The sequence below is a fragment of the Mercenaria mercenaria genome, chromosome 5, assembly GCF_021730395.1.
Source record: "Mercenaria mercenaria strain notata chromosome 5, MADL_Memer_1, whole genome shotgun sequence".
In the NCBI taxonomy this organism is placed as follows: domain Eukaryota; kingdom Metazoa; phylum Mollusca; class Bivalvia; order Venerida; family Veneridae; genus Mercenaria; species Mercenaria mercenaria.
The window spans coordinates 87,339,484-87,364,619 of record NC_069365.1 but is presented as its reverse complement, the minus strand read 5'-3'; the positions used below and the strand labels follow the sequence as shown (position 1 = coordinate 87,364,619).

The 25,136-nt window shown below is 35.8% G+C and overlaps 3 protein-coding genes across 3 annotated transcripts in view; 1 reads left to right on the top strand and 2 right to left on the bottom strand.

The window, feature by feature from the left end:
* Positions 1-13,927, top strand: part of LOC123557855 (minichromosome maintenance domain-containing protein 2-like) — a 32,214-nt gene extending 18,287 nt beyond the window's left edge. The window contains exons 16-22 of the mRNA XM_053544218.1: positions 200-289; positions 1,367-1,559; positions 2,603-2,765; positions 3,425-3,564; positions 5,217-5,326; positions 10,892-10,965; positions 12,753-13,927. Coding sequence (XP_053400193.1) covers positions 200-289; positions 1,367-1,559; positions 2,603-2,765; positions 3,425-3,564; positions 5,217-5,326; positions 10,892-10,965; positions 12,753-12,827 — 845 coding nt within the window. The 3' untranslated portion in view covers positions 12,828-13,927. The remainder of the gene's footprint in view (positions 1-199; positions 290-1,366; positions 1,560-2,602; positions 2,766-3,424; positions 3,565-5,216; positions 5,327-10,891; positions 10,966-12,752) is intronic.
* A 5,776-nt stretch (positions 13,928-19,703) lies between these two features.
* On the bottom strand, positions 19,704-20,285 carry LOC123558617 (histidine-rich protein PFHRP-II-like). Its single transcript, XM_045350494.2, has one exon. The coding sequence runs from the start codon at positions 20,283-20,285 to the stop codon at positions 19,704-19,706; it is 582 nt and encodes a 193-aa protein (XP_045206429.2).
* A 1,642-nt stretch (positions 20,286-21,927) lies between these two features.
* On the bottom strand, positions 21,928-24,889 carry LOC123559195 (uncharacterized). The gene is made up of 2 exons (XM_045351008.2): positions 24,685-24,889; positions 21,928-24,252 (listed from the first exon to the last, which is right to left on the bottom strand). Exons 1-2 carry the CDS (start codon positions 24,770-24,772, stop codon positions 23,210-23,212), a joined length of 1,131 nt encoding a protein of 376 aa, XP_045206943.2. The 5' UTR covers positions 24,773-24,889; the 3' UTR covers positions 21,928-23,209.
* Between the last annotated feature and the right edge of the window lie 247 nt (positions 24,890-25,136).

The window sequence follows — 25,136 nt, the reverse complement described above, 5'->3', positions numbered from 1 at the left end:
TGGTTCAGTTCAAACAGTCTTTGATTGACTGTGCATGCAGCACGTTCGGGTCCTAAGAACATTATAATGGCTTTGCTTGGTACTAGCTCAAGTCCTTTCACCTTTACAGTTATCATCACAGGTTATAATGTAAGGGATTCTGCAGGTTGAATCAGATCTATTTGTTTTTATACAATGTAGAATTTGATTTAATTTACAGGAGGTTTGCTGCACTTGTCACAAGGTGGTGTATGTTATGTTGCAGATATTGATAGGTTGAAGAAATCAATGAAACACTCTCTCCAGTCTGGTAAGTTTTCAAATCATACATTCTGACAATAAAGGGTTTGCAATTTCATACTTGTGTGTGAGTATGTGTTGGATGATGTCACAATTAAGAAGTCTTGTATTGAGCCGCGCCATGAGAAAATCAACATAGTGTGTTTGCGACCAGCATGGATCCAGACCAGCCTGAGCATCCGCGTACCCTGGTCAGGATCCATGCTGTTCACTTTCAAAGCCTATTGCAATTAGAGAAACCGTTAGCGAACAGCATGCGCAGGCTAGTCTGGATCCATGCTGGTCGCAAAGCCACTGTGTTGGTTTTCTCATGGTGCGGCTCATTACAGTTTTCTCACAGTTAAGCTGTACAAGTTCAGTATGTAGTTGTACATCTTATATCTGAAATCTTTAATCTGATTTTGGTAAAGTTATGGATTTTTGTTCCAAACTTGTAGCATCTGTCAGATTTTTTTCATATATTTGTGTTCACTGATCACTAAATACATGCAGACATTTTTGAAATTTTGTTTTACTAACCTGGCTACCCAACCAAAATAGACTAATTTTCAAAAAAGTAAAAATTTGATAATGTACTTTGCCTAATGATATGAATAAAAGAACAATTTCATTATTGTCGAAGATTGGCATTGACACCATAATTATTATATTAAGCCAAAATTCATTAGAAATTTTCATTGCCTCCCTTTTTCCTCTCTTGGTAGATTGGAAAATAAATGTTGCCAAAGCTACAGACTGTTTGAGTCTGCCATTATATATATTCTTTTCAGGTTGCATTCTATGCTTCCAAGGGATCTTTTTACAGATTTTATAATAATATGAAGGTGTGACTTTCTGCCATTTGCCAATAAAATTTTACTGACATCCTCACAAAATAAAGTTCATGAAATAGTGCTAGCGTTTCGTTACTGCTAAGTTACAATATTTCGATTTCTGACATTATTAGAGTCAGTTACTTGTGGCATTTGCAGTTACCATGCATTCTATATATGTTGATATCTTAATAACTGTGTACAATATAGTTATGACTTTTATTTTGGAAAATATTGCCACCTTTGAATTAATGAAAGAGTTTTTTATTTCCAAGCTCTGAGTGGTGGTAAAGTTGTGACTGATGTTGCCCCCAAGTATACTGGAAGTCTACCCCACCATATAGAACAGGCATTAAGAAGTAGAATCTGGGGCTATGTTAGCCCCACATTGTCTAAAAAGCAGTCCTCCACAGACAGTGATGTGTTTGCTGGGGCAAATACAGGTGACATTCCCAGGACCCTTTTAGAGTAAGTGTATATAAGAAGTAGGTGCCAATACACAATATGTTCAACATCTTTTATGTTTCTGAATAAGTGATTAAGATGTTTCTGAATGAGTGATTAAAATGTTTCTGAATCAGTGATCATTAGGTGTTTCTGAATCAGTGATCATTAGGTGTTTCTGAATCAGTAATTAAGTTGTTTCTGAATCAGTGATCATTAGGTGTTTCTGAATCAGTGATTAAGATGTTTCTGAATCAGTGATTATTAGTTGTTTCTGAATCAGTGATTATTAGGTGTTTCTGAATCAGTAATTAAGTTGTTTCTGAATCAGTGATCATTAGGTGTTTCTGAATCAGTGATCATTAGGTGTTTCTGAATCAGTAATAAAGTTGTTTCTGAATCAGTGATTAAGATGTTTCTGAATCAGTGATTATTAGGTGTTTCTGATTCAGTGATTATTAGGTGTTTCTGATTCAGTGATTATTAGGTGTTTCTGAATCAGTGATCATTAGGTGTTTCTGAATCAGTAATTAAGTTGTTTCTGAATCAGTGATCACTAGGTGTTTCTGAATCAGTGATTAAGATGTTTCTGAATCAGTGATCAGGTGTTTCTGAATCAGTGATTATTAGGTGTTTCTGAATCAGTTATTGTTAGATGTTTCTGAATCACTTATTTTTAGATGTTTCTGAATCAGCCTCAATTAGATTTTCCAAATCAACAGTTATTTAATATTTTTGAATAAGCTATTGTAAGATGTTTTGAGTCATTTATTCTTAAGTGTTTTTGAACCAGGGATTACTAAGTGTTTCTGAATTAGTGGTTATTAGATGTTTCTGAATCAGTAATTTATATGACATGTTTCTGATTCTAAATCAGTGATTGTTAAATATCTCTGAAGAAGTAACTATTAAAATGTTTCTGAATCAGTGATAGTTAATATGTTTCTAAATCAGCAATCGTTGTTTTTTTTTTTCTGAATAAATGATCACGTGGTATAATTTCTGAATACAGTTTTTATGTTTAAGTACTGAATTTATTTAATATTTATATTTCACCTGTTGTTAAGTGGTTTCAGTATACTAAGCTTTACTGATCATGGTGATATTGCAAGTAATGAGCTGGTTGAGGATCAGATGGTTGAAACAACGCTGATGTCAGCATTGACATATGACGAGACTCTCATACCTTGCACCACTGAGCTGCCAATAACCACAGCAGATTTTCAACAGGTTTGCAAATTACAATCAAAACTGTATGATGAAAATATTTTAAAAAGAAATATTTGTGAAGGAGATTTTTTTGCTAATTTCAAGTCATTTTACTTTATTTCTCAAAAAATCAGTCCTTGCATAAACTTGGCATTTAATTCCTTGGATATAAAATTTACTAATTTATATAGTACTATTTTTAGTTTGTTTGTTTAAAGCCGTTTTTCAACAGTATTTCAGTTATGTAACAGCGGGCAGTTTACCTAACCAGTGTTCCTGGCTTTTGTACCAGTACAAACCTGTTCTGTGCAAGTAACTGCCAACTTCCCCACATGAATCAGAGGTAGAGGATGAATGATTTCAGACACAATCTCTTCTATCAAATCGTCACAGAGAACATACGCCTCGCCCCGGGGATTGAACTTACGACCCCACGATCTGTAGATCTGCACTCTCCCTATTGAGCTAAGTGGGCTGTTCTCTCCCTATTGAGCTAAGCGGGCTATTAGTACTCTTAATATGTATACATACACATTTATTGGTTTTCCTGTGTAAGCAAATAATTCTGCTCAGTGTCAGCACAGACAGTGTAATGCCATTGGTTCAGATGATTATGAATATTATAAACCTTGAGGTTATCTGTTCATGTGTGACACATATTTAAATTTTGTGATTACCAGTTTGTTAGATTTGCCAGTCAGTTGAGACCAAAGTTTAGAAAGGAAGCAGAAACCCTCATTCATAGCTATTACATGACCTGCAGAAAATCAAGGTCAACACCAGATGGCACTGATGTCCCTGTTAATGCAGACCAAACTTTGTAAGCTTTAGAAAGTTACTTGTATTGAACTTGGGTTAAGTTTTCTTAGCATGGGCATATGAGAAAAGACCTCACCTGGAATGGATGGAACAACGTATTTCCAGTCAAGCATATTGATGCCTTAGAGCAAAACTGGTCTATCTTTATATAGAAATAGAAGCAGATAGACCAGTTTCGCTCTAAGCCCTCGAATTATGACATGTGTGATATTTACCTCCCCAGCATTTTGTCAAGGCTTCTAATGCTAGAAACTGTACCAAGTAAATCACCAAGTACTGAACACTGGTAGTGGTATCAGTAACTGTTGCAATCTGGAATCAAACCCAGACCAGTACATTATCAATACATAACATTTTACATTAACAGCATCATACACCATGTGAAAGAGGATGAACAATATCTTGTCAAAACATTCTTAACTGTGTTATTTCCAAGCGTTCTCTTGAAAAATTTTTTGAAAAGGTTTTTGTGTAGTTTTGCTATAGCAATAAATTTGAACATTGACTTTCATACATAAGAGTATCTTACCTTGATGGTACCTCTTTGTTCCTTATAGTTTATTATTCGATCCATAAAACATTATTTTATGGAAAATATGTAACATTATGCAGAAGGTGATAAAAAAAAAAAACTGAAATTAAAAGTTGTTATTTGTCTTAAAAATGTTGTGATGTCTTTCTTGTTTTTATTGACATGGACTTTATGCAAGTTGCTTTAATATGTTACCCTAAAAAAATAGTGCAATATAAAAGAAGTCATTGTTTAAGAAATAATATATCTCATTTAGTGATTTGTCGTTGAATAAATCATTGTTTGGAGTTCAGATGCAAAGAAATTATATCACGAGGGAACAGCCGGAGTGATATAATAATACGTATCTGAACTACAAACAATGATTATATTCAAGAGCAAATCACTAAATTGGATATATTATTTCAATTCAAACACGTTACCAAGGATTTTAAAGTACATCCTTGACGGCATTCATTAAATATTTGCCTGTTTTTAATTGGTTTCTTTTCCAGCGCACCGCTATGCCATTTGACGCTATGATGTAATCATTGTGACGTCAGAAAAATGAATTGTTGTATATTAATTCACTGTTTTCAGCCTTCTTTGTTTATAATAGGAAAATGAATCGTATCGTGTTGGAATTGATTTTATTTTTACTATTATTTTGTTTCATTATAAGGCATGCAAGAAAAATGTTTCACTGCTGGTTGCAATGTCAGATGGGAATATTTGGCTTTCAGGTAGTTGTTTATTAGGTAACTTAACAGCCTAAACATCTACCCTAAGTCGGATATTACAACCTATACCAACTATCAGTAATAGAGTTTTATACTCTTGAAAATTAATCTCACAAAATTAATTTTTATTGCTAAAACAAGGAAAAGCTATCTAAAATTGGCAAAGCTTGTGAATTGTATTTAATGTGATTTTGAATAGATGTTATATGAAGAGATGAAGTACTGGATTAACCCGAGTTACCAGGGACACGAGACATAAAACAATTATACTTATTATTTAACTTTAAAGTGTTAGTGGGCTTTTAAGCATTATAATCTTCAGATCCATGTTATGGTGAATTATATTATTGCACTTGAATTTGTATATTTGTTTTAGGACAGCATATCTTATAATGTTTTCAGGTTATCTCTTGCATATAGCCATGCAAAAGTTGCCCTGAGAAACGAAGTCACCATCAACGATGCACTGATGGCAGTGAAGTTCTATGAAGAGTATCTTACAAACAGATTTGGTATGTGTATGAGATCATGTTTCATGAACTCTCAAAGAACCCAGTAAAATTCCATTACATGTGCATGCCTACAAGATCTTGACCATTTCCCGCCAGCATCAGTCTTCTGAATAAATGTTGAACAGTACACTTGTATTTGTTACTTTCAACCACATCTGTGGATCAGGGACTCACACATACTATTCCATATGAATATAAAATGATAGAACCCTATTAGAGAATATTACATGGTGTCAGAAGTGTTTTATTGGATTATTGTGACAGTATGGAATATTAATAAAAAATTGGATTACATAGTTTATAAACAATGGAAGGAATACCAACGCCAACTATTGACTGGAACTCATCTAATCTTGTTAATGAATGGGAAAAATTTGAAGAGCATGTGAAGCTAATTTTTCAAGGACCCCTGAGTGAAAAAACTGAAGAACAAAAGGTAAATTATCTGCTTCTATGGGTCGGTGCACGCGGAAGAGAAATCAAACAGACATGGGTTATCAGCAACGCTAAAGCCAAAAAAACTGAACACGTTTTACAAAAGGTTCAAAAGTTACGTGCAACCGAAGCTGAACCCGATTTTTGCCAGGTATAAGTTTTTCAATGAAGTCCAGGGATCGGACTCATTCGACGCATTTCTAACCCGTCTACGAATAAGTGCAAGAGAGTGCCAATTCCACAACAACGATGAAATGATTTGGGACAGAATCGTTTTTGGCACGAACAGCGCCAAGGCAAGAGAGAAATTGATAAACGAAGGAGAGAAATTAACATTAGACAAAACTATTTCAATTATGCAAAACCTTGAATATTGCCAGGAACAACTGAAGGCAATTAACGCAAACAACATCGACGCAGTGAAGAAAAGACCCTCAAAACCAGACACGCAACCGTCACAACGCAGACGACAACAACAACCAAGGCGAAAACCACCGACGACGGCGAACTCCAAGTGTAGCTACTGCGGATACAATAAACACCAAAGACATGAACAATGTCCAGCTCGAAACGCTACTTGTAATAAATGTGGATTTAAAGATCATTTCGCACGCGTATGTAGAAACAAGTCAGTGCATGAATTGGATTTAAACGGATTAAATATGAGTGATAATAGTGATCAGGATACCTTCTTTGTTGACATGGTAAATACTTGTACATCTTCGAAAAATTTGTCTCCTCCAGAGCAAGCCTTTGTAGTTTTGTCCGTAGGCCCCTCCCAGACCCCACTGAAATTTAAAATAGACACAGGTAGCTCAGCTGATGTAATACCAGTCAGCCATTTTGAAAAACTTAAAATCAGTTACCCTTAGAACCCCCTGATAATGGTTTAACCTCGTATACAGGTAACTCATTGCCAATTCGTGGCATGATTAGGTTAAATCTAGGTCACAACGGAGTCAGCTGTTTATCAGCTGTTTACATTGTAGAGAGCAACTCTGTTCCCCTGCTGAGTTTAAACACATGTCTTACACTAGGTCTGGTCAAGTTAACGTACTCTATCGATACTTGTGAACCCTTAGACAAGAGCAAAATGATGACTCTATATGGCGACCTATTTAAAGGGGTGGGGACCATGCCCGGGGAAGCTAGTTTGCATATTAGACCGGACGCCACACCGGTTATCAACCCCCTAGAAGAGTTCCTGAAGCCCTGAGAGAGAAATTAAAGCAAGAGCTAAATCGCATGGAAAAAGAGGGAATCGTAGAAAAGGTCACTGTCCCAACAGATTTTGTGAACTCCCTGGTAATAGTTGAGAAAAAATCAGGACAGTTGAGGGTATGTATTGACAGTAAGAATCTTAATGACGCAATAAAACGTCCACATTACCCCATGAGAACGATTGACGATGTGACGTCACGACTTACCGGCGCAAAGTATTTCAGTATACTTGATGTTACACATGCCTACTGGTCCGTAAAGCTCGACGAGAAATCGTCTTTTCTCACGACATTTAGTACAGTGTTCGGGCGATACCGATGGCTGAGACTGCCCTACGGTATATCTGCATCAAGTGACATATTCATGCAGAAAATCGACGAAGTATTTGAAGGACTTGACGGACTGACGGCAATTGTAGATGACATACTTGTGTATGGTAGATCAAGAGAGGAACATGACTTGAACTTAAAGAACGCTCTTGAGAGAGCAAGGTCAAAAGGTGTCAAGTTCAATCCTGACAAGTGCGTGATAGGGGTTACAGAAGTACCGTTCTTTGGTCACTTGATCACGTCAACCGGATTAAAGCCTGACCCCTCAAAAATCGAGGCTATTGCAAACCTCGAAGTCCCGAAGACACGACGAGAATTAGAAAATATTCTTGGTATGGCAAATTACATGCAGAAATTTGCACCAAACTTGGCAGAGGTAACTAGCCCAATGAGAGCATTGTTAAAAAAAGATGTTGAGTTTTTATGGGACGTACCACAGACTCAGTCATTTGACAAAATGAAAGACATCATTACGCACAGTCCTGTTCTGGCGTATTTTGACCCTAAACAGCCGGTGATACTCGAATGTGACAGTTCCTTATATGGGTGTGGCGCCGCCCTCTTCCAAAATGGCCGCCCTGTAGCATTTGCAAGTAAAACCCTGACGGAAACCGAGTCCCGATACGCCAATATCGAAAGAGAGATGAACGCGATTGTATTTTCATGCTCTCGATTTCACCAGTATATTTATGGTAGAAAGGTCACCGTTCATAGCGACAACAAACCTCTATGTGCGATAATGCAAAAACATCTATGTGCATGTCCGCCAAGACTACAAAGAATGAGACTGGCACTAAGCAAATACGACTTAGACGTGCAATTTGTACCGGGTAAAGAAATTCCCACTAGCGACCTTCTGTCTAGACAGCCTCTGAAGCTGACATTTGAAAACAATGACCTTGACATTCATGTTCACACAGTTCTTAAAGGTCTGCACATCTCTGACCGCCGTCTAGAGTCGTTAAGGCTCGACACAAAAAACGATGTTAACATGCAGCTCCTAAAACAAACAATAATTGACGGTTGGCCAATTTCCCGCGCAGACTGTAAAGCTGAAATAGTGGAATTTTTTAATCACAGGGACGAACTTTCCGTTGCAGACGACCTAATATTCAGAGGTCAGACGATAGTTATTCCCGCCACTGCTAGGAAACATCTGATAGAGGCAGTTCACCAAGGTCACTTTGGGGTGGAAAAAACCACTCTAAGAGCAAGAGAACTCATGTTCTGGCCAGGCATGGCCAAACAAATTTCTGACTATGTTTCTCAGTGTTCTGTGTGTCAGAAACACAGATACTCAAATGCGAAAGAACCCCTTGAACAACATGAAATTCCAGACAGACCATGGCAAAACATTGCCGCTGACTTGTTCACTCTTGATGACAAAGACTATTTAATAACGACGGATTATTACTCCCGCTTTTTTGAAATAGATCTTTTAACCAATAAGCAAAGTTTGACGGTCATCAGAAAACTCAAAGTACATATGGCTAGATACGGGATTTGCCAGAAATTGGTTACAGACAATGGTCCAGAATGGTCATCAAAATTATTTGCAGATTTCGCAAATGATTGGGGTTTTACGCATGTCACATCCAGCCCCCTCCATCCGATCTCAAACGGCTTAATTGAGAAAACCGTCTCAATTGCGAAGCGCTTACTTCGTAAGGCTAAAGAAAGCAACAGAGATCCATATTTAGCTATTCTCGAATACAGGAATACACCCCTTGAATGTGGTTTCTCCCCAAATCAGCTCCTAATGGGTAGAAGAACAAAATCTATTCTACCCATAACCAACGCACAGCTCCAGCCTAGAACCATCGAACCAAAACTGATCAAAACAAAAATGCAGAAAATCAAAGAAAAGCAAAAGTCAAATTATGACAAGACAGCTAGAAAGCTGCCTCCCCTACGGTTAAACGAATACGTCAGAATTCAGATAAACAAAATGTGGGAACCAGCCAAGGTCATAGAGACACACAATGATAGGTCGTACACAGTCCAGACCGAATCAGGTGGTATATACCGCCGAAACAGAGTTATGATAAACAAAACCAAGGAAATATTTCCAGAAATACGGGATACCACGCCTAAACTTTTAGCGGAATATTCCCAGAATTCTCCCGTTTCGCGCCCCAATGCCAGGAATGACCACACATTGACCCCGCATTTACCTGATATGCCCTGCTCTAACCCTCCTTGTCCTAAAACACGCTCTGGTTATGGTAGACAAGTGATTAAGAACAAACGTTATTACAACGAGAACTTTACAAACAATTAAGTGTTAGCATTCTATCAATGAAACACTCGTGGGAAAGATGTCTAGACATGTTATAAATAAAATCTGATCAAAACGGACACTGGAGAACATTGATTTAGATGGTTAAACATGATATAATAGAAGCTGATTAACTGACACCGGAGAACATTTGATTAATTTATAAATGAGCAACACTTCCGAAATAATAAATGCATAGAGAGAACATTTGAATTAGCCATGAGCAACAGTTTTCAATAATAAACGCATTTATATATTTATATCTTTATTTCTGTAACATGTTTATGTTAATAATATTGTTAGATCTTAATTAATGAATATTACTTGATTTAGAAATTAAGATTCTAAATATCTCTAAGAGAGGGAAATGTAATGAGATCATGTTTCATGAACTCTCAAAGAACCCAGTAAAATTCCATTACATGTGCATGCCTACAAGATCTTGACCATTTCCCGCCAGCATCAGTCTTCTGAATAAATGTTGAACAGTACACTTGTATTTGTTTCTTTCAACCACATCTGTGGATCAGGGACTCACACATACTATTCCATATGAATATAAAATGATAGAACCCTATTAGAGAATATTACAGTATGAGTTATATTAGAAAGCAAACAATGGTTTCTCCTCAAATTTACAGAAAACTCTCCATGTTTACATTTCAACTGACTACCGTATTTGCCATTTTTACTGCATTATTGCTAGAATAATTACCTGAGCCGTGCCATGAGAAAACCAACATAGCGGCTTTGCGACCAGCATGGATCCAGACCAGCCTGCGCATCCCCGCAGTCTGGTCAGGATCCATGCTGTTCGCTAATGGTTTCACTAATTGCAGTAGGCTTAAAAAGCGAACAGCATGGATCCTGACCAGACTGCGCGGATGCGCAGGCTGGTCTGGATCCTTGCTGGTTGCAAACCCACTATGTTGATTTTCTCATGGCGCGTCTCACCTTATTTAACAAAATTAATAATTCATGGCATTAAGTTCCAAATGAAAAGTGTATGGACAGGCCAGTCCGGCTAATAACATTGCCTGTCATTACGCTGTTTAATGGACAACATGACAATAGATTAAACAAGGAGAGAAATATGAAAATGAGGCATAAATGTAATAATTATAAATTCCAGTACTTATTGTTTCATGATTCCTGACCTTAGTCATATTGTTCACACTTTTTTGAAAACAGTAAAGACTAAAAATTTACAAACATTTATAGCTTATAAAATGTATTCTTATAATCTGAAAAATGATTTTTTTTTTCAGAATATTACAAGAATGCATTAAAATTTCATTTCAGGATATTCAACCCTAAATGTCCAACCAATACCTCATGTGACTTCAAATGTTCTCAACCATTGCATAGGCCCTGCAGTAAGTTTTTCTCTTCAATTTTTCTTCTTCATATTTCTTTCATGAGAATTGCTTTCAGCAACAGTATATGGTTTTTAACCTTTAGCCTGCTAAATTTCTAAAATGGAATGGTCCAACATTCAATTTGGACAGTACCATTTATTATTCGAAGGGGTGTTCAATGAAAACTTACTGACTGAATAGCGAACAGTATCTTGGTCTGAACTGGTCGCAAAGGCAGAATCACTTGCCATCAGAAGGCTAAACGTTAATCATTTCACATAGATTGGTACGGCTAAACGTTAATCATTTCACATAGATTGGTACGGTTTTAATGATTCTAAAGAAAGCAATGTCCTTAAGTAAGTTTGTTAGTTTGTCTTGTATTTCAGCTGTAACTTTTATGTAATTCAAGATATTCAAATTAACTTTACACAAAACTAATATCGAGCATGATGTGAATGTAATTGTATGTTGGACACGAGTCCAGTCTATCCCATAAAGATCAAGGTCAAGGGCAAGGGCTCTTTTCTAACCCTTGTTATCTATTATATAAATATTTCAAGAGATTCCAATAAAACATTGACAACTTTTAGGGATGATGGAAAGATGTGCTGTGAAAGTCTGTCTATACATTTAAAGTCACAAGCAAGGGCACTAACCCTCCCATCAAGTGTGCCATTTGTGTGGGCATGTGTGTTTTGGAAATTTCTTGTTAGAAGATTTTATTTATAATTTTTTATTAAGAAGACATTTATATCTCTAGTATGACTTTCTGTGCTTTCAATATGTGGTCAGTGTCTTTCTATAAGATATGATCTCCATAAAGCATGAGAGATCCCTGTATTTCAGTGACATTGCCAAAAATAAAATGTAATTGACCACCAAAGTTTACCATGAATTCTTCACTTACAGCTGGGATGTAATCTTAACTAGTATTGATTTATAAGTATGTTGAGGCTGTCTTAGTACATTTACCTATTGCAGTCAGTATTTTGAGGTTATCTTCTTAGATTTGCATGCATTAGTTTGTACTTTATGGTGATCTACATTTGCATGAATTAAGCAGAATTTTAAGGAGATTTTAGAATTGCATGTATTAATCAGTACATAGCTTTGCCTGAATTGATCAGCATTTTAAGCACTCTTACTAGTAGATTTGCACCTGTTAATGGATACTTTTTGGTAACCTACAAAGATTTGCCATAGATCAGCATTTTCAGGCTATCTTAGGTTTGCCTGTATTATTCAGTGTTGTTGATTACATGTATATTAATCAGTGTTATTAGGTGAGAATATTGTTAGGTTTTCTTTGTAGATCTACCTGTATTAATCAGTGTTAGGAGGTGAGAATATTGTAAGGTTTCCTTTGTAGATCTACCTGTATTAATCAGTGTTAGGAGGTGAGAATATTGTAAGGTTTCCTTTGTAGATCTACCTGTATTAATCAGTGTTAGGAGGTGAGAATATTGTAAGGTTTCCTTTGTAGATCTACCTGTATTAATCAGTGATAGGAGGTGAGAATATTGTTAGGTTTTCTTTGTAGATCTACCTGTATTAATCAGTGTTATGAGATGAGAATACTCATTTTGAAGCATGAAGGTATTTGGAAGATGAAAGGAACAAGAAGATATCCTAAAAGTGTCTGAATTAATAAGTATTATAATTGTAGAATTACCTGTGATTAGCACAATCTGCTGCATGTAACTTAGATTAGTTATTTAGAATGTCATTAAGAATTATTTATCTTTCGCAATACTATTCTGCAAAACTAACACAATAACTTTAGCATGTCTTTATATTTTTAGAATGACAAGCAGATGCAAGAGTTCCACAAAAATCTTCTCCGATACTGCTCCCTTGCTTCAGGATTGGAGGAATAAGTGCAGGTATTACAAGTGGAAAAAAGTTTACAATGATAGACATTGAGATATAGCTGAATGTATTGACCACATATGGGAGAGCCGTACACTGTTCTTTATTTGCAGGTTACTCGCTCTTTTTTGGCAGGTGCTTGAATACCTTGCAAGAAATGAAATGAGTGGTCATCTGAGCCAGGTGGTATATGTTCATGGCTGTCTTTTATACAGGTTTGACTGTACTAGGGATATTTATGTATATCTTAAACAAAAATATGAATTGGTGAATGTCAAAGTGAAATGCTGTTGCAAAAATGACATTTCACCCAGAACACACAAAACAAACGTGACAGTCAAAGTTGAAGAGGATTGTAGCAAAACTAATTAAAGGTGTTTGAAAAGTTTTGGCGATTCCATGTTTATAACCGTGAAGTTTAGCTTAGGTTTTATTTACCATTGGACAGGAAACGCGTTATTCATTATTCGGGATAAAATAAAACGATTCTTGAACAATTACCATAAAGATGCAAATCTTCTGTCTTATTTAGTGGTTAAATTTTGTTGCGATTGATACTACTATATTAGCTTAAAGATGTATACTGCTCATCTTTCATTGAAATATCTTTTATTTAGATATTTACTTTAAATGCATCAATTATATTTAACTTCACCAAATATATAAATAAATTGTCTATATTTAGCTAAATTCATAACCAAATGTCCTGCAGTAACAGCTGACTGTGTAAAAAAAACTTCCAGTTTTTTGTGGTAGTACACATTTATACTGTTTTCACCTGTACATGTATACAGTGTGTACTATTTTTAACAAAATTCATAGCAGTGTTAATACACATAAATGTTTATTCTATGTTTACATAGACTACTGGTAGTATTTTTTTCATGTTTTCAAATATGAAATTTGGGTCAAGTATACCTTTAAATAAAGGTTAGGTTATATCTGGACATAAAGTGGTCTGAAAAAATTGAAATCCTTTTCAGATTGACATTGTTGATAAATTTTGCAGGTTCTTTACATGTAGTAATATTTGAAGAAGTGTGCACAGATGTGATAAATGTTTCAACTTTGATAAACTATCTTTATCTAATAAAATCACTTAATATAACATTTGCATTTTTTATTATTAGCTCACCTGTCACATAGTGACAAGGTGAGCTTTTGTGATCACCCTTCGTCCGGCATCTGTCGTCCATCATCAGTCCCTCAGTGCATCAACAATTTCGTGTCTGCACGATAGTGGTTTCATTTATGATTTTATTTTAACCAAACTTGCACACAACTTGTATCACCATGAGATCTTGGTTCCTTTCTTGAACTGGCCAGATCCCATTATGGGTTCCATAGTTATGGCCCCTGAAAGGGCCAAAATTAGCTATTTTGACCTTGTCTGCACAATAGCAGCTTCATTTATGATTTGAATTTAATCAAACTTACACAAAACTTGTATCACCATAAGATCTTGGTTCCTTTCTTGAACCAGCCAGATCCCATAATGGGTTCCAGAGTTATGGCCCCTGAAAGGGCCAAAATTAGCTATTTTGACCTTGTCTGCACAATAGCAGCTTCATTTATGATTTGATTTTAACCAAACTTGCACACAACTTGTATTACCATAAGATCTTGATTCCTTTCTTGAACTGGCAAGATTCCTTCATGGGTTCCAGAGTTAAGGCCCCTGAAAGGGTCAGAATTAGCTATTTTGACCTTGTCTGCACAATAGCAGCTTCATTTATGATTTGATTTTAATCAAACTTGCACAAAACTTGTGTCACCATAAGATCTTGGTTCCTTTCTTGAACCAGCCAGATCCCATAATGGGTTCCAGAGTTATGGCCCCTGAAAGGGCCAAAATTAGCTATTTTGACCTTGTCTGCACAATAGCAGCTTCATTTATGATTTGATTTTAAAGGTGGATAATCAGATTTTGGCTAAGTAACGGATTTGTTTTAAACTTTAACATCTGATCATATACACTCATTTATGTTTAGTTAGCGCTTAATACAAGTTAGGTTTTCACTGGAGATATTTTTAATAATTGGTTTTCCTATTGCAGTTGCCCAACTAAGATCGAGTTATTTTATCATCAGTATAAATGTGATAAACATACTTTACCTAAGAAAATGTATAACATACCGATATATTGTATTATATTCATAAAATAATTGCATTAACAATTACATATATAGATTGAATTTATTAGAATTGCAAGTTTGAAAAATTATTATTACCTCCCTTTGCCTATCTTGGTGTTGCGCAACCAAGATAGAATGGAAAAAAATGAAATTCAGAAGCTACATGCATTTTAAAACCCACCTTTTGATTCAGATTGTTAAAAATTTGGTATATCTATCCAATGCGAATGTAAAACTCGGAATTATATGGAAATAAAAAGAAATACCAAGCATTTTAAATATTTTCATATTAAAGGGGAGTAATTACAAATTTTTATGAAAATCAATAAAGTATACATTTCTAACAGGGATCTAACTCTAAGTAATGGGTATTTTTGTTTCTTAAATAAATCTCTAACAGAATATACAAAAAGTAAAAAATGTCACTAAATTTTGCTTAAATGTGATTGACCATCTTTAACCAAACTTGCACACAACTTGTATCACCACAAGATCTTGCTTACTTTCTTGAACTGGCCAGATTCCATCATGGGTTCCGGAGTTATGGCCCCTTAAAGGTCCAAAATTGGCTGTTTTGGCTTTTGCAGCCATATAGAGACTTCATTTATGGTTTTATTTGATACAAACGTCCAAAATGTCTTCAACAACAATAAATCTTGGATTCCATGACAAATCAGATCCAATTGTAGGTTCCAGAGTTATTTTATATCTGATTACCTCCCCTGATTGTAATCAAAATGGATTTTTATCAGTAAGTACTTATAGGATGTATTTGAAATTTCATTATTGTTATTAGTTGGAGTGAGACAATCAGAGTAGGTAACTATAGACTGATTTTATGTCAAATTACCTCCCTTTATTTCAAATTAAAATTGGTATATCTCCGTAACTAATGAAGATACTGATCTGAAATTTCATTTATGTCAACAGATTTATTTGGCAGATCTTTCTTTTGTTCACTTACAATATATATTTTTTTAATTACTTCCCTTTTACGTTACTATAAATAGCTTATTTTTAGTAACTTTTTTATTATTGGCCGTAGGGAAAAACCAAGACCACTTTTCAGTGGTACAACATGGATGGTACCTCCAATTTTTAGGTGTATTTTGACACATCTGTACCTGGTAAGAATTTTTTTTTCTTTTTGTTTAAATTCTTCCCTTTGTTGTTCCTGTTCTTTGGATTTAGATATTTTTTCTGAGGACCTTCTTGTCCTCAAGTGCAATGATAGCAGGTGAGCGATATAGGGCCATCATGGCCCTCTTGTCTTAATATTATTACTTGTTTCTTATTTTGATATACATGTGGGGGGTCATTCAAGGTAAATGGTCGTTTGGCGATGATGTTTTCTTTCTTACAATATAATGATACAAGCTTAAAACTTCTCTATTCACTCTACACAAGATAACTGATGGGAGAGGAAATTTATGCTATAAGAAAGCTAGAAATTAAGGATGTAACTTTAGAACCACTCGTTATACACAATTAGAAGATGTACACTAGTATACGACCTTACACGCAATATGAATCTAAATCAGCATACAACTTTAATGTAAATTTATACAATCATGCAAAATGAAGTGGCACAAATTGTCAATCCTCGGATGGAAATTGAAATGCGAACCCAAGGATTAATCAAAGTACTGACGGAAGGTGATTTATTTTAGTACATGTATGAAAAGAATCCATTCCAAAAATGGCACAAGCGCTAACAGCGCTTTGATAGTTAGAAACCTGAAACATATTGGATTTGATTCGGCTAACCATATCATCAATATGATACTGCGATTTGGTGATATGTACATTTATGCATTCAAACCCCCAGATGTTAAGTAAAGGCATGCGGCTGATAGTTATTCGTAGTAAATTACTGCGCCATTGGTATATATTCAAATATGTTGAACTATCTTTTACTGGGCATGAGTACTTGTAAGTTTGTGATCAAGTCCACGGCTTCCTCAAAGGTGGTGATAGAGTAGGCCAAATTTTTCTGGACTGTAACGATAATGAGGTCAGAGGTGGTAAATTATTCTGCATTGAACTACATTGTACAGCGGATAGATACGAAGTAGTGAAATCACCTTCCAAAATTGCATAACTGCTTACACCAAACAATTACAGAATGTTAATTGAAATATTGGTACAATAGCATTTTGCCGAATAGTCAATATCTTGGCAGTTAGTTAAAAATTGTTCCTTTTGAAACAGAGCAGACCTAAAATTACTGGAGGTGCCTTTTAATTATGTGACACTCTTCGCAGTTTTTAGCTCACCTGTCAGAAAGTGACAAGGTGAGCTTTTGTGATCGCCTGGCGTCCGTCGTCCATGCGTCCGTCCGTCTGTAAACGTTTGCTTCTGACCACTCTAGAGGTCACATTTTTCATGGGATCTTTATGAAAGTTGGTCAGAATGTTTATCTTGATGATATCTAGGTCAAGTTTGAAACTGGGTCACGTGCCTTCAAAAACTAGGTCAGTAGGTCTAAAAATAAAAAAACCTTGTGACCTCGCTAGAGGCCATACTTTTCAATGGATCTTCATGAAAGTTGGTGAGAATGTTCACCTTGATAATATCTAGGTCAAGTTCAAAACTGGGTCATGTGCCTTCAAAAACTAGGTCATTAGGTCAAATAATAGAAAACCTTGTGACCTCTCTAGAAGCCATATTTTTCAATGGATCTTCATGAAAATTGGGTCATGTGGAGACAGGTGAGCGATTCAGGACCATCATGGTCCTCTTGTTATTATATTGCTATGAACATGATTTCATGCTAAGTCTATCGCAAGATGCACAAACCAATGTCACCAATGCCTATAACACTTCGCGAAAACAGCGATGTATTCCATATTTAGCGCCTATGATTTCTAACTTACCTAACAGAGAGCATTCGAAAAATTAAAGCTAACCATATGGATACCTTTGCGTCTTCTTTTTAGCTCACCTGTCACATAGTGACAAGGTGAGCTTTTGTGATCGCGCAGCGTCCGGCGTCCGTCGTCCGTGCATGCGTAAACTTTTGCTTGTGACCACTCTAGAGGTCACATTTTTCATGGGATCTTTATGAAAGTTGGTCAGAATGTTCACCTTGATGATATCTAGGTCAAGTTTGAAACTGGGTCACGTGCGGTCAAAAACTAGTTCAGTAGGTTTAAAAATAGAAAAACCTTATGACCTCTCTAGAGGCCATATATTTCACAAGGTCTTCATGAAAATTGGTCAGAATGTTCACCTTGATGATATCTAGGACAAGTTTGAAACTGGGTTACGTGCCATCAAAAACTAGGTCAGTAGGTCAAATAATAGAAAAACCTTGTGACCTCTCTAGAGGCCATATTTTTCATAGGATCTGTATGAAAATTGGTCTGAGTGTTTACCTTGATGATATCTAGGTCAAGTTTGAAACTGGGTTATGTGCGGTCAAAAACTAGGTCAGTAGGTTTAAAAATAGAAAAAACATTGTGACCTCTCTAGAGGCCATACTTGTGAATGGATCTTCATAAAAATTGGTCAGAATGTTTATCTTGATGATATCTAGGTCAGATTCGAAAGTGGGTCACGTGTCCTCAAAAAGTAGGTCAGTAGGTCAAATAATGAAAAAACCTTGTGACCTCTCTAGAGGTCATATTTTTTATGGGTTCTGTATGAAAATTGATCTGAATGTTTATCTTGATGATATATAGGTCAGGCTTGAAACTGGGTGAACTGCGATTAAAAACTAGGTCAGTAGGTCTTAAAATAGAAAAACCTTGTGACCTCCTAGAGGCCATACCCTTGAATGGATCTTCATGAAAATTGGTCAGAATGTTCATCTTGATGATATCTAGGTCAAGTTTGAAACTGGGTCACGTCATGTCAAAAACTAGGTCAGTAGGTCAAATAATAAAAAGTCCTTGTGACCTCTCTAGAGGCTATACTTTTCATGGGATCTGTATGAAAGTTGGTTTGAATGTTCATCTTGATGATATATAGGTCAAGTTTGAAACTGGGTCAACTGCGGTCAAAAACTAGGTTATTAGATGTAAAATTTGAAAAATCTTTTGACCTCTCTAGAGGCCATATTTTTCAATGGACCTTCATGAAAATTGGTCAGAATTTTTATCTTGATGATACTAGGTCAAGTTCAAAACTGGGTCACGTGAGCTCAAAAACTAGGTCACTTTGTCAGATAATAGAAAAAACGACGTCATACTCAAAACTGGGTCATGTGGGAACAGGCGAGCGATTCAGGACCATCATGGTCTTCTTGTTTTAGATATACATCTCTTTATCTATAATGATATAATGCGTCCAAAATGTATGGCAACAGATATGTCTATAATTCTAAAATTGTCAATTTCCCTCACCTGCAAGTTCATGGAGATGTACCCCATGCAACATCTTATTGGGTTTATATTTTACAGCTTATTAGATTTACCAGAGCCAATAGTGTTGATGAAGTCTTAATTACCTTTCGAAATGCTACAACATCCAAAAACAGCTTATTCAGCAGGGCTGTTGTTACCATAAATTTGCAAAATTTTGTTATTGTAATTTGGATTAAGAGATGTGATTAACAAACTTCGGGAATTCAATAAAATGATCAAACATTTCAATGCCACTGAGTACTCTTGTCATATTTGCACATGGTAGGAGTTCAAGAGGGAGGTTTGGCATCAGTAGTCTAGTTAAACTAACTCCTGCTGTTTTGCCATCGATGCCCTACTGTATTCCTTCTTCGTGTATTTTTATGTCTGTTACTTCTATTTATTATTGTTGAATTCGCTTGTGTGCGCAGCCACTGTGTACATATATCCACATTTCCATGTGGAGTGCTGTATGGGCGTTTTCCATGTGGAGTGCTGTATGGGCATTTTCCCTGTGGAGTGCTGTATGGGCATTTTCCGTGTGGAGTGCTGTATGGGCATTTTCCGTGTGGAGTGCTGTATGGGCATTTTCCTTGCGTAGTGCTGTATGGGCATTTTCCATGCGGAGTGCTGTATGGGCATTTTCCGTGTGGAGTGCTTTATGGGCATTTTTCATGTGTAGTGCTGTATGTGGAGTGCTGTATGGGCATTTTCCATGTGGAGTGCTGTATGGGCATTTTCCGTGCGGAGTGCTGTATGGGCATTTTCCATGTGGAGTGCTGTATGGGCATTTTCTGTGTGGAGTGTTGTATGGGCATTTCCATGTGGAGTGCTGTATGGGCTTTTTCCATGTGGAGTGCTGTATGGGCATTTTCCATGTGAGTGCTATGTGGGCATTTTCCATGTGGAGTGCTGTATGGGCGTTTTCCATGTGGAATGCTGTATGGGCATTTTCCATGTGGAATGCTGTATGGGCATTTTCCATGTGGAGTGCTGTATGGGCGGCTGCGTTCTTATAATGTTTTTCCTTTGTTGTATTTTTAAATCATCACTGCCTAATTTAACACTTAATAGTCGAGTACATCATGTTTTTTAAAGAAAAAATAATGAGCGTAAAAATGATAAATCTCATTACTCATTGGATAAAAAAAGTGTCCGAAGTATAAGACGATTTCAGCTTGTATGATACGTATACTCGTAAAATGTAAACAGGAAAAGAAAGAAACACCGCAATATACATTTTTTTGCCTCCGGTGGCTTCATATTCATATACAGCAGGAAATGTAAATTATTGACTAAAGAACATTTTTGTTATAAGTTTGAACATATAATTTTTATTTAAATTTCACAATAATTAACAAATCACTGACCTTTCAATTAAGAAATTTTATTTCCGTGTTTATGTCTGTGAGCAATGCATTTCCGATGTATTGATTAGAACTGATATGAATGACAAGAATTATTAATCAAAGGTTGTTTTTTTTCACGATCATGCATAATTATTATCTAAGAAAGTACTGCAATGACAACATGGATATGACATCCCGAGCACTGGTACTGTGTATCTGAAGGGAGGTATTTCATGTAATATTCAGAAACGGCAAACACAAACTGGAAACGAAAACTTTAAAAAATCTTACACATTTGGAAATATGTTGTGCCTATTAAGCCGTATTTTAGACAGATTATGTGGTGATAGACCATATTCAGTTCAGGTACAGTTTCGTACTTCTAGGCACTTCCAAAATAAATCGTATAATAAACCAGTGACCGTCAGTCTTCACAATAATTAGAAACAAGATACTAGTAGTTGTTAGCTGCCCGTTTATTATACCAAGTTGTTCTACACAAGCGAGACTTAAAGGTTACGCAGAAAGCACATACGTTTTATTCATAAAGATCTCTTTGGAGGTGTATACTGCAATATTTAGCTAGTTTGAAACTTGACAATGCATTTGCAGTAAGTCGCTTAGAGAGCAACGTGAAAGAATCTCCATGGTATCGGAAAGTTCCGGCCTTTGTCGTTGTTCTGAAACGGACTTTCTACCGTAGGCCCTTTCGTATAATATCGTCGAGAGGGTCCCACAATAACAGCCCAAAAGTCTCGGTACGTTAAATTGTAATTCGCCTTCTGATAAAAAAAATTATGATTTAAATTTACAAATTGCACAGTCGTGTGGATTCAGTTTTCACTTTTACCTTGAGAAAAATGAGGTTAAGTTATTATTGAACATTCTTTTTGAAATTGTTTTTGCTGATTTCCATACGTTTCTTTTAAATGGCCCGCTTTTATTGTTTTTTTATTTTGTGAACAACAGAGATCACGGGAAGGGTTGGCGTCATTGTTTATATATATATATATATATATATATATATATATATATATATATATATATATATATATATATATATATATATATATATATATATATAAGTGAGATATTAAAGAAAAAACATCAACGAAATGCCTTTCAAACACACTGGATCCCGGAAGGATACAAGAACATAAAGATAAAATTTATCTCAGGGTTTATAATTAAACTTTTGACACTGTTTGAACATATATTTTTTCTCATACTCTATATTTTTTCTCATTCTCTCTCTCTCTCTCTCTCTCTCTATATATATACACACACGTTTCAGCAGTGACGTCACGAAATCATAACAGACTTCATACACAATATAAGCTGATAACCTGGGTAAAGTAACGACATAGACTCTTCCACAGGCTAAATTTCACGACGCTGTTTTAAGAAAATGCAATATCAACATTCTTAAATAATGGTTTCTACGAATAGATAATCCTTAAAGAACTGATCTATGTATTTATATTCATACATGTACAAGGGATTGTTTTGCCGCTGTCGGTCAGCTGAAGACTATATGGTTTGAGATCAGTAACTGAATAACGCTTAATCCCATGGCTATAAAAACCTCATAAGGTAAGTAGATGACCTCTATTGTTTTGTAGGTCAAAGGTCAAGATAGCAGTGATCTGTAGACTTATTACAGCCTTGATCATCAACAACTTACAGATAGCTTATGCATACAATCGCAAAACTACAGGATGATTACCCTTGACACTTATTCTGTGGTTTAGTAGGTCGAAGGTCAAAGCCATAGTGATCTTGGGGTTGGAAAACGATTTCAAATCAAGAGTACAAAAACGCCCTTATCTATGGCTGTCAAATGTTTAGATATAATTTCCTATGTTTGGTAGATGCTGTCTTTTTAATACGGGGTCCATGATCCGTACAATTGCGGGATCTATGACGTCCAAACTTCTTTAGATGTTTGTTTGCATTCATAAGATTGTCCTTTTGATTTTAATGTAAGAATAGTATCACAGTAAATTTGAGACTTCAACGGTTTCAGTTTAAAAATGACTTGGGTTTATGGCTTTTAAACTTTTTGGTCATTGGGCGAAAGGTCAATGGCACATCAGGGATTTTGAGATTAATAACGCTTCCGTTAAGTAACATGAGAATGCTTGGTTTTGTTGCATTTTGGCTTCATAGGATTGTGGCACGTAGTCATTAGGTGATCAATAATGTTTGTTTTGGTCGGGAAGTAAAATGTGCTGGTCACACTAAACTGTTTCCAGTAAATAATGAGAAAAGCAGTCGAACGCCTGTGATAAGTAATGATGACCCATTTTGACTGAAGACACTCGGACAAAGGTCGAGGTTAAGGCATATTGAAAACAGAAATCATGTACCCAGTAACCTCCGGCATACCATCAACGGTGTATATGCGATTTACAAACGTGTTAAAATGGGTACTACATAAAACACACCTAATAGAAATCGTTTGTACGTGTATTTAGTTTAGTGATTCTGACCACCTGTAAAAGTCCTACAATGTCAGAATCATATAATAATGTTGTCCAAAAAATTCTTCGAATAAAACTTATTTATAGAATACGCATCCAGGAACGATCTGCTGAATGTGTATTCTTTCTTGTGACCCCAACCATTTATCAAAGTTGTATACTTTAGAATCATGCCAATGATGTATGGTGAATGTATATTTCTTATTTTTCCTAACCTTCCTGCGCCATTCAAATTCAGCACATGCTTGTTTAGCAGCTGATGACTTGTACGTTTTCTCCTCAAATTTCAAACAATTCTTTAAATTGCCTTGCGCATCCAAAAATACTGGATCAACGCTATCGAAGAAATACTGAGAATTTGGAATATAAACAGTGTCTTTGCTATCCTCAGTTCGGTTACCTTTGTAAAAATTCGGCGAGTTACTAGCATGGTTTGTTACTCGTTTGCCAGAAATTTTGAGATCTATTCCGTTGAATTTTTTGTAAGAATTTGTCACAAACTCGGCACCACTTACATGTTCATGGTTTCCAAACGGATTTATGGGATCTTTCAGATTGGTCAGCAAAAATGTAAGGAAGGGATGTTTAGGGCGACATAGCATAACGTTTACGTTTAGTTTTATATACGTTGGGATGTTCTTGAAAAGGTCTGATCTAAAGGCTTCCATTTGATCTTGAAGTCTCATAGCCGCGTTTTCAATAGGTTCAATTGGTATGATACAGCCATATTTCAGTGTAGCTTTATCCAAAGGGCGTATATTCTCCATATCAAAGTCTGCGTATACCCCACCGAACTCGTGCAAAACAGCATACTTTATCATATCCAACTGTTTAGCATTGCACTTGCCGAAAACGTCGTACGTATCCACTAGATAAGGGTAGTGGTCTACCAGAAACCTTCGTCCAGATTCGTGCGTCCAAAAACGATACGTCCACTTTGGATTTTGTTTAGTAAATGTCTCGATCAATCCTCTATATGGCTCTGGAACACTTCCATTACAGGACATCTGGTGAATAATATGCGGAATACGAGGCTCTTCGTTTTCTGTAGTGGGAAATTCAACCTCTTCTGCCGATTGAAACGGTGAATACGTCTGTGATATGTGTTGTTTAGGATTTTCTGGAATTAATTTAAAATTGTCAGCTGATTGAGAAAGCTCTTCTTTAGTATATCATCTAAGAAATATTGCATGCCTATTTTGACAGAGACACAGATACACTAAAGTATCTAATTGTGTCTTTACCTTTAAAATAGGCAATTTAGTTGTATTATAATTAAACGATTTAGATAAATTATCTTCTTACGGTCAGTGACCACTAAAATAATCATTTTGAATGGTCAGTGACCGCAGCAGAATCTGTTAGAGTATATGTACATTGTATTGCGTATCCGAATTGCCTTTAAAAACAAACTAAGAGCAAGGAGAGCCAACATGTGCATGTACCAGGTATGGCGGCTTGAAAAAATCTCGGCAACCTATTGCACAATGTTAGCATTCTTGTCCTTTGAAAGGTTAAAAATGCTGTGGTTCGTAAGGTACCGTTCACTTACCTTTCATCTGTGTTAAATAATACGAAAACAGTATTCCAAAAGGCAAACATATACATATCCAAATTAAAACTCGGACTTGAAGTTTCATGTCTAAATACTTGAAGTACCAGTAAAATGGTTCTCGCAATAAATATTATTGATATATTTATATATGCATTCAAATTTTCATTATTGATAAATTTTAAATCTTTTCTGCTCAATATGATTTTTTTCTCATTTATTTCCGGATTGGCTGTTGATACATTGATTTTATTTTGTATATAAAACTAACCGCATGAACATTGATCTTCGGTGTTGGTGAAATGTATACATGTAATGTTGAATATTTTTAAGTTGTGATTTTCCCACTAGTATCTATTTGAGTAAACTATTTGAAAACCAATCGCTTAGTATAAGATTTTCATGTTTTATCTGTCAGTATGCAAAAAACAGAGAATGGCTACAGGATATGA

Coding starts and splice junctions, on each gene's coding strand:
- LOC123558617 (XM_045350494.2), bottom strand. CDS start 20,285: ATGGAAAATGCCCATACAGCATTCCACATGGAAAATGCCCATACAGCA.
- LOC123559195 (XM_045351008.2), bottom strand. CDS start 24,772: ATGAAACTTCAAGTCCGAGTTTTAATTTGGATATGTATATGTTTGCCT. Junction 24,253..24,684: donor TTATTTAACACAGATGAAAG/GTAAGTGAACGG, acceptor AATTAATTCCAG/AAAATCCTAAACAACACATA.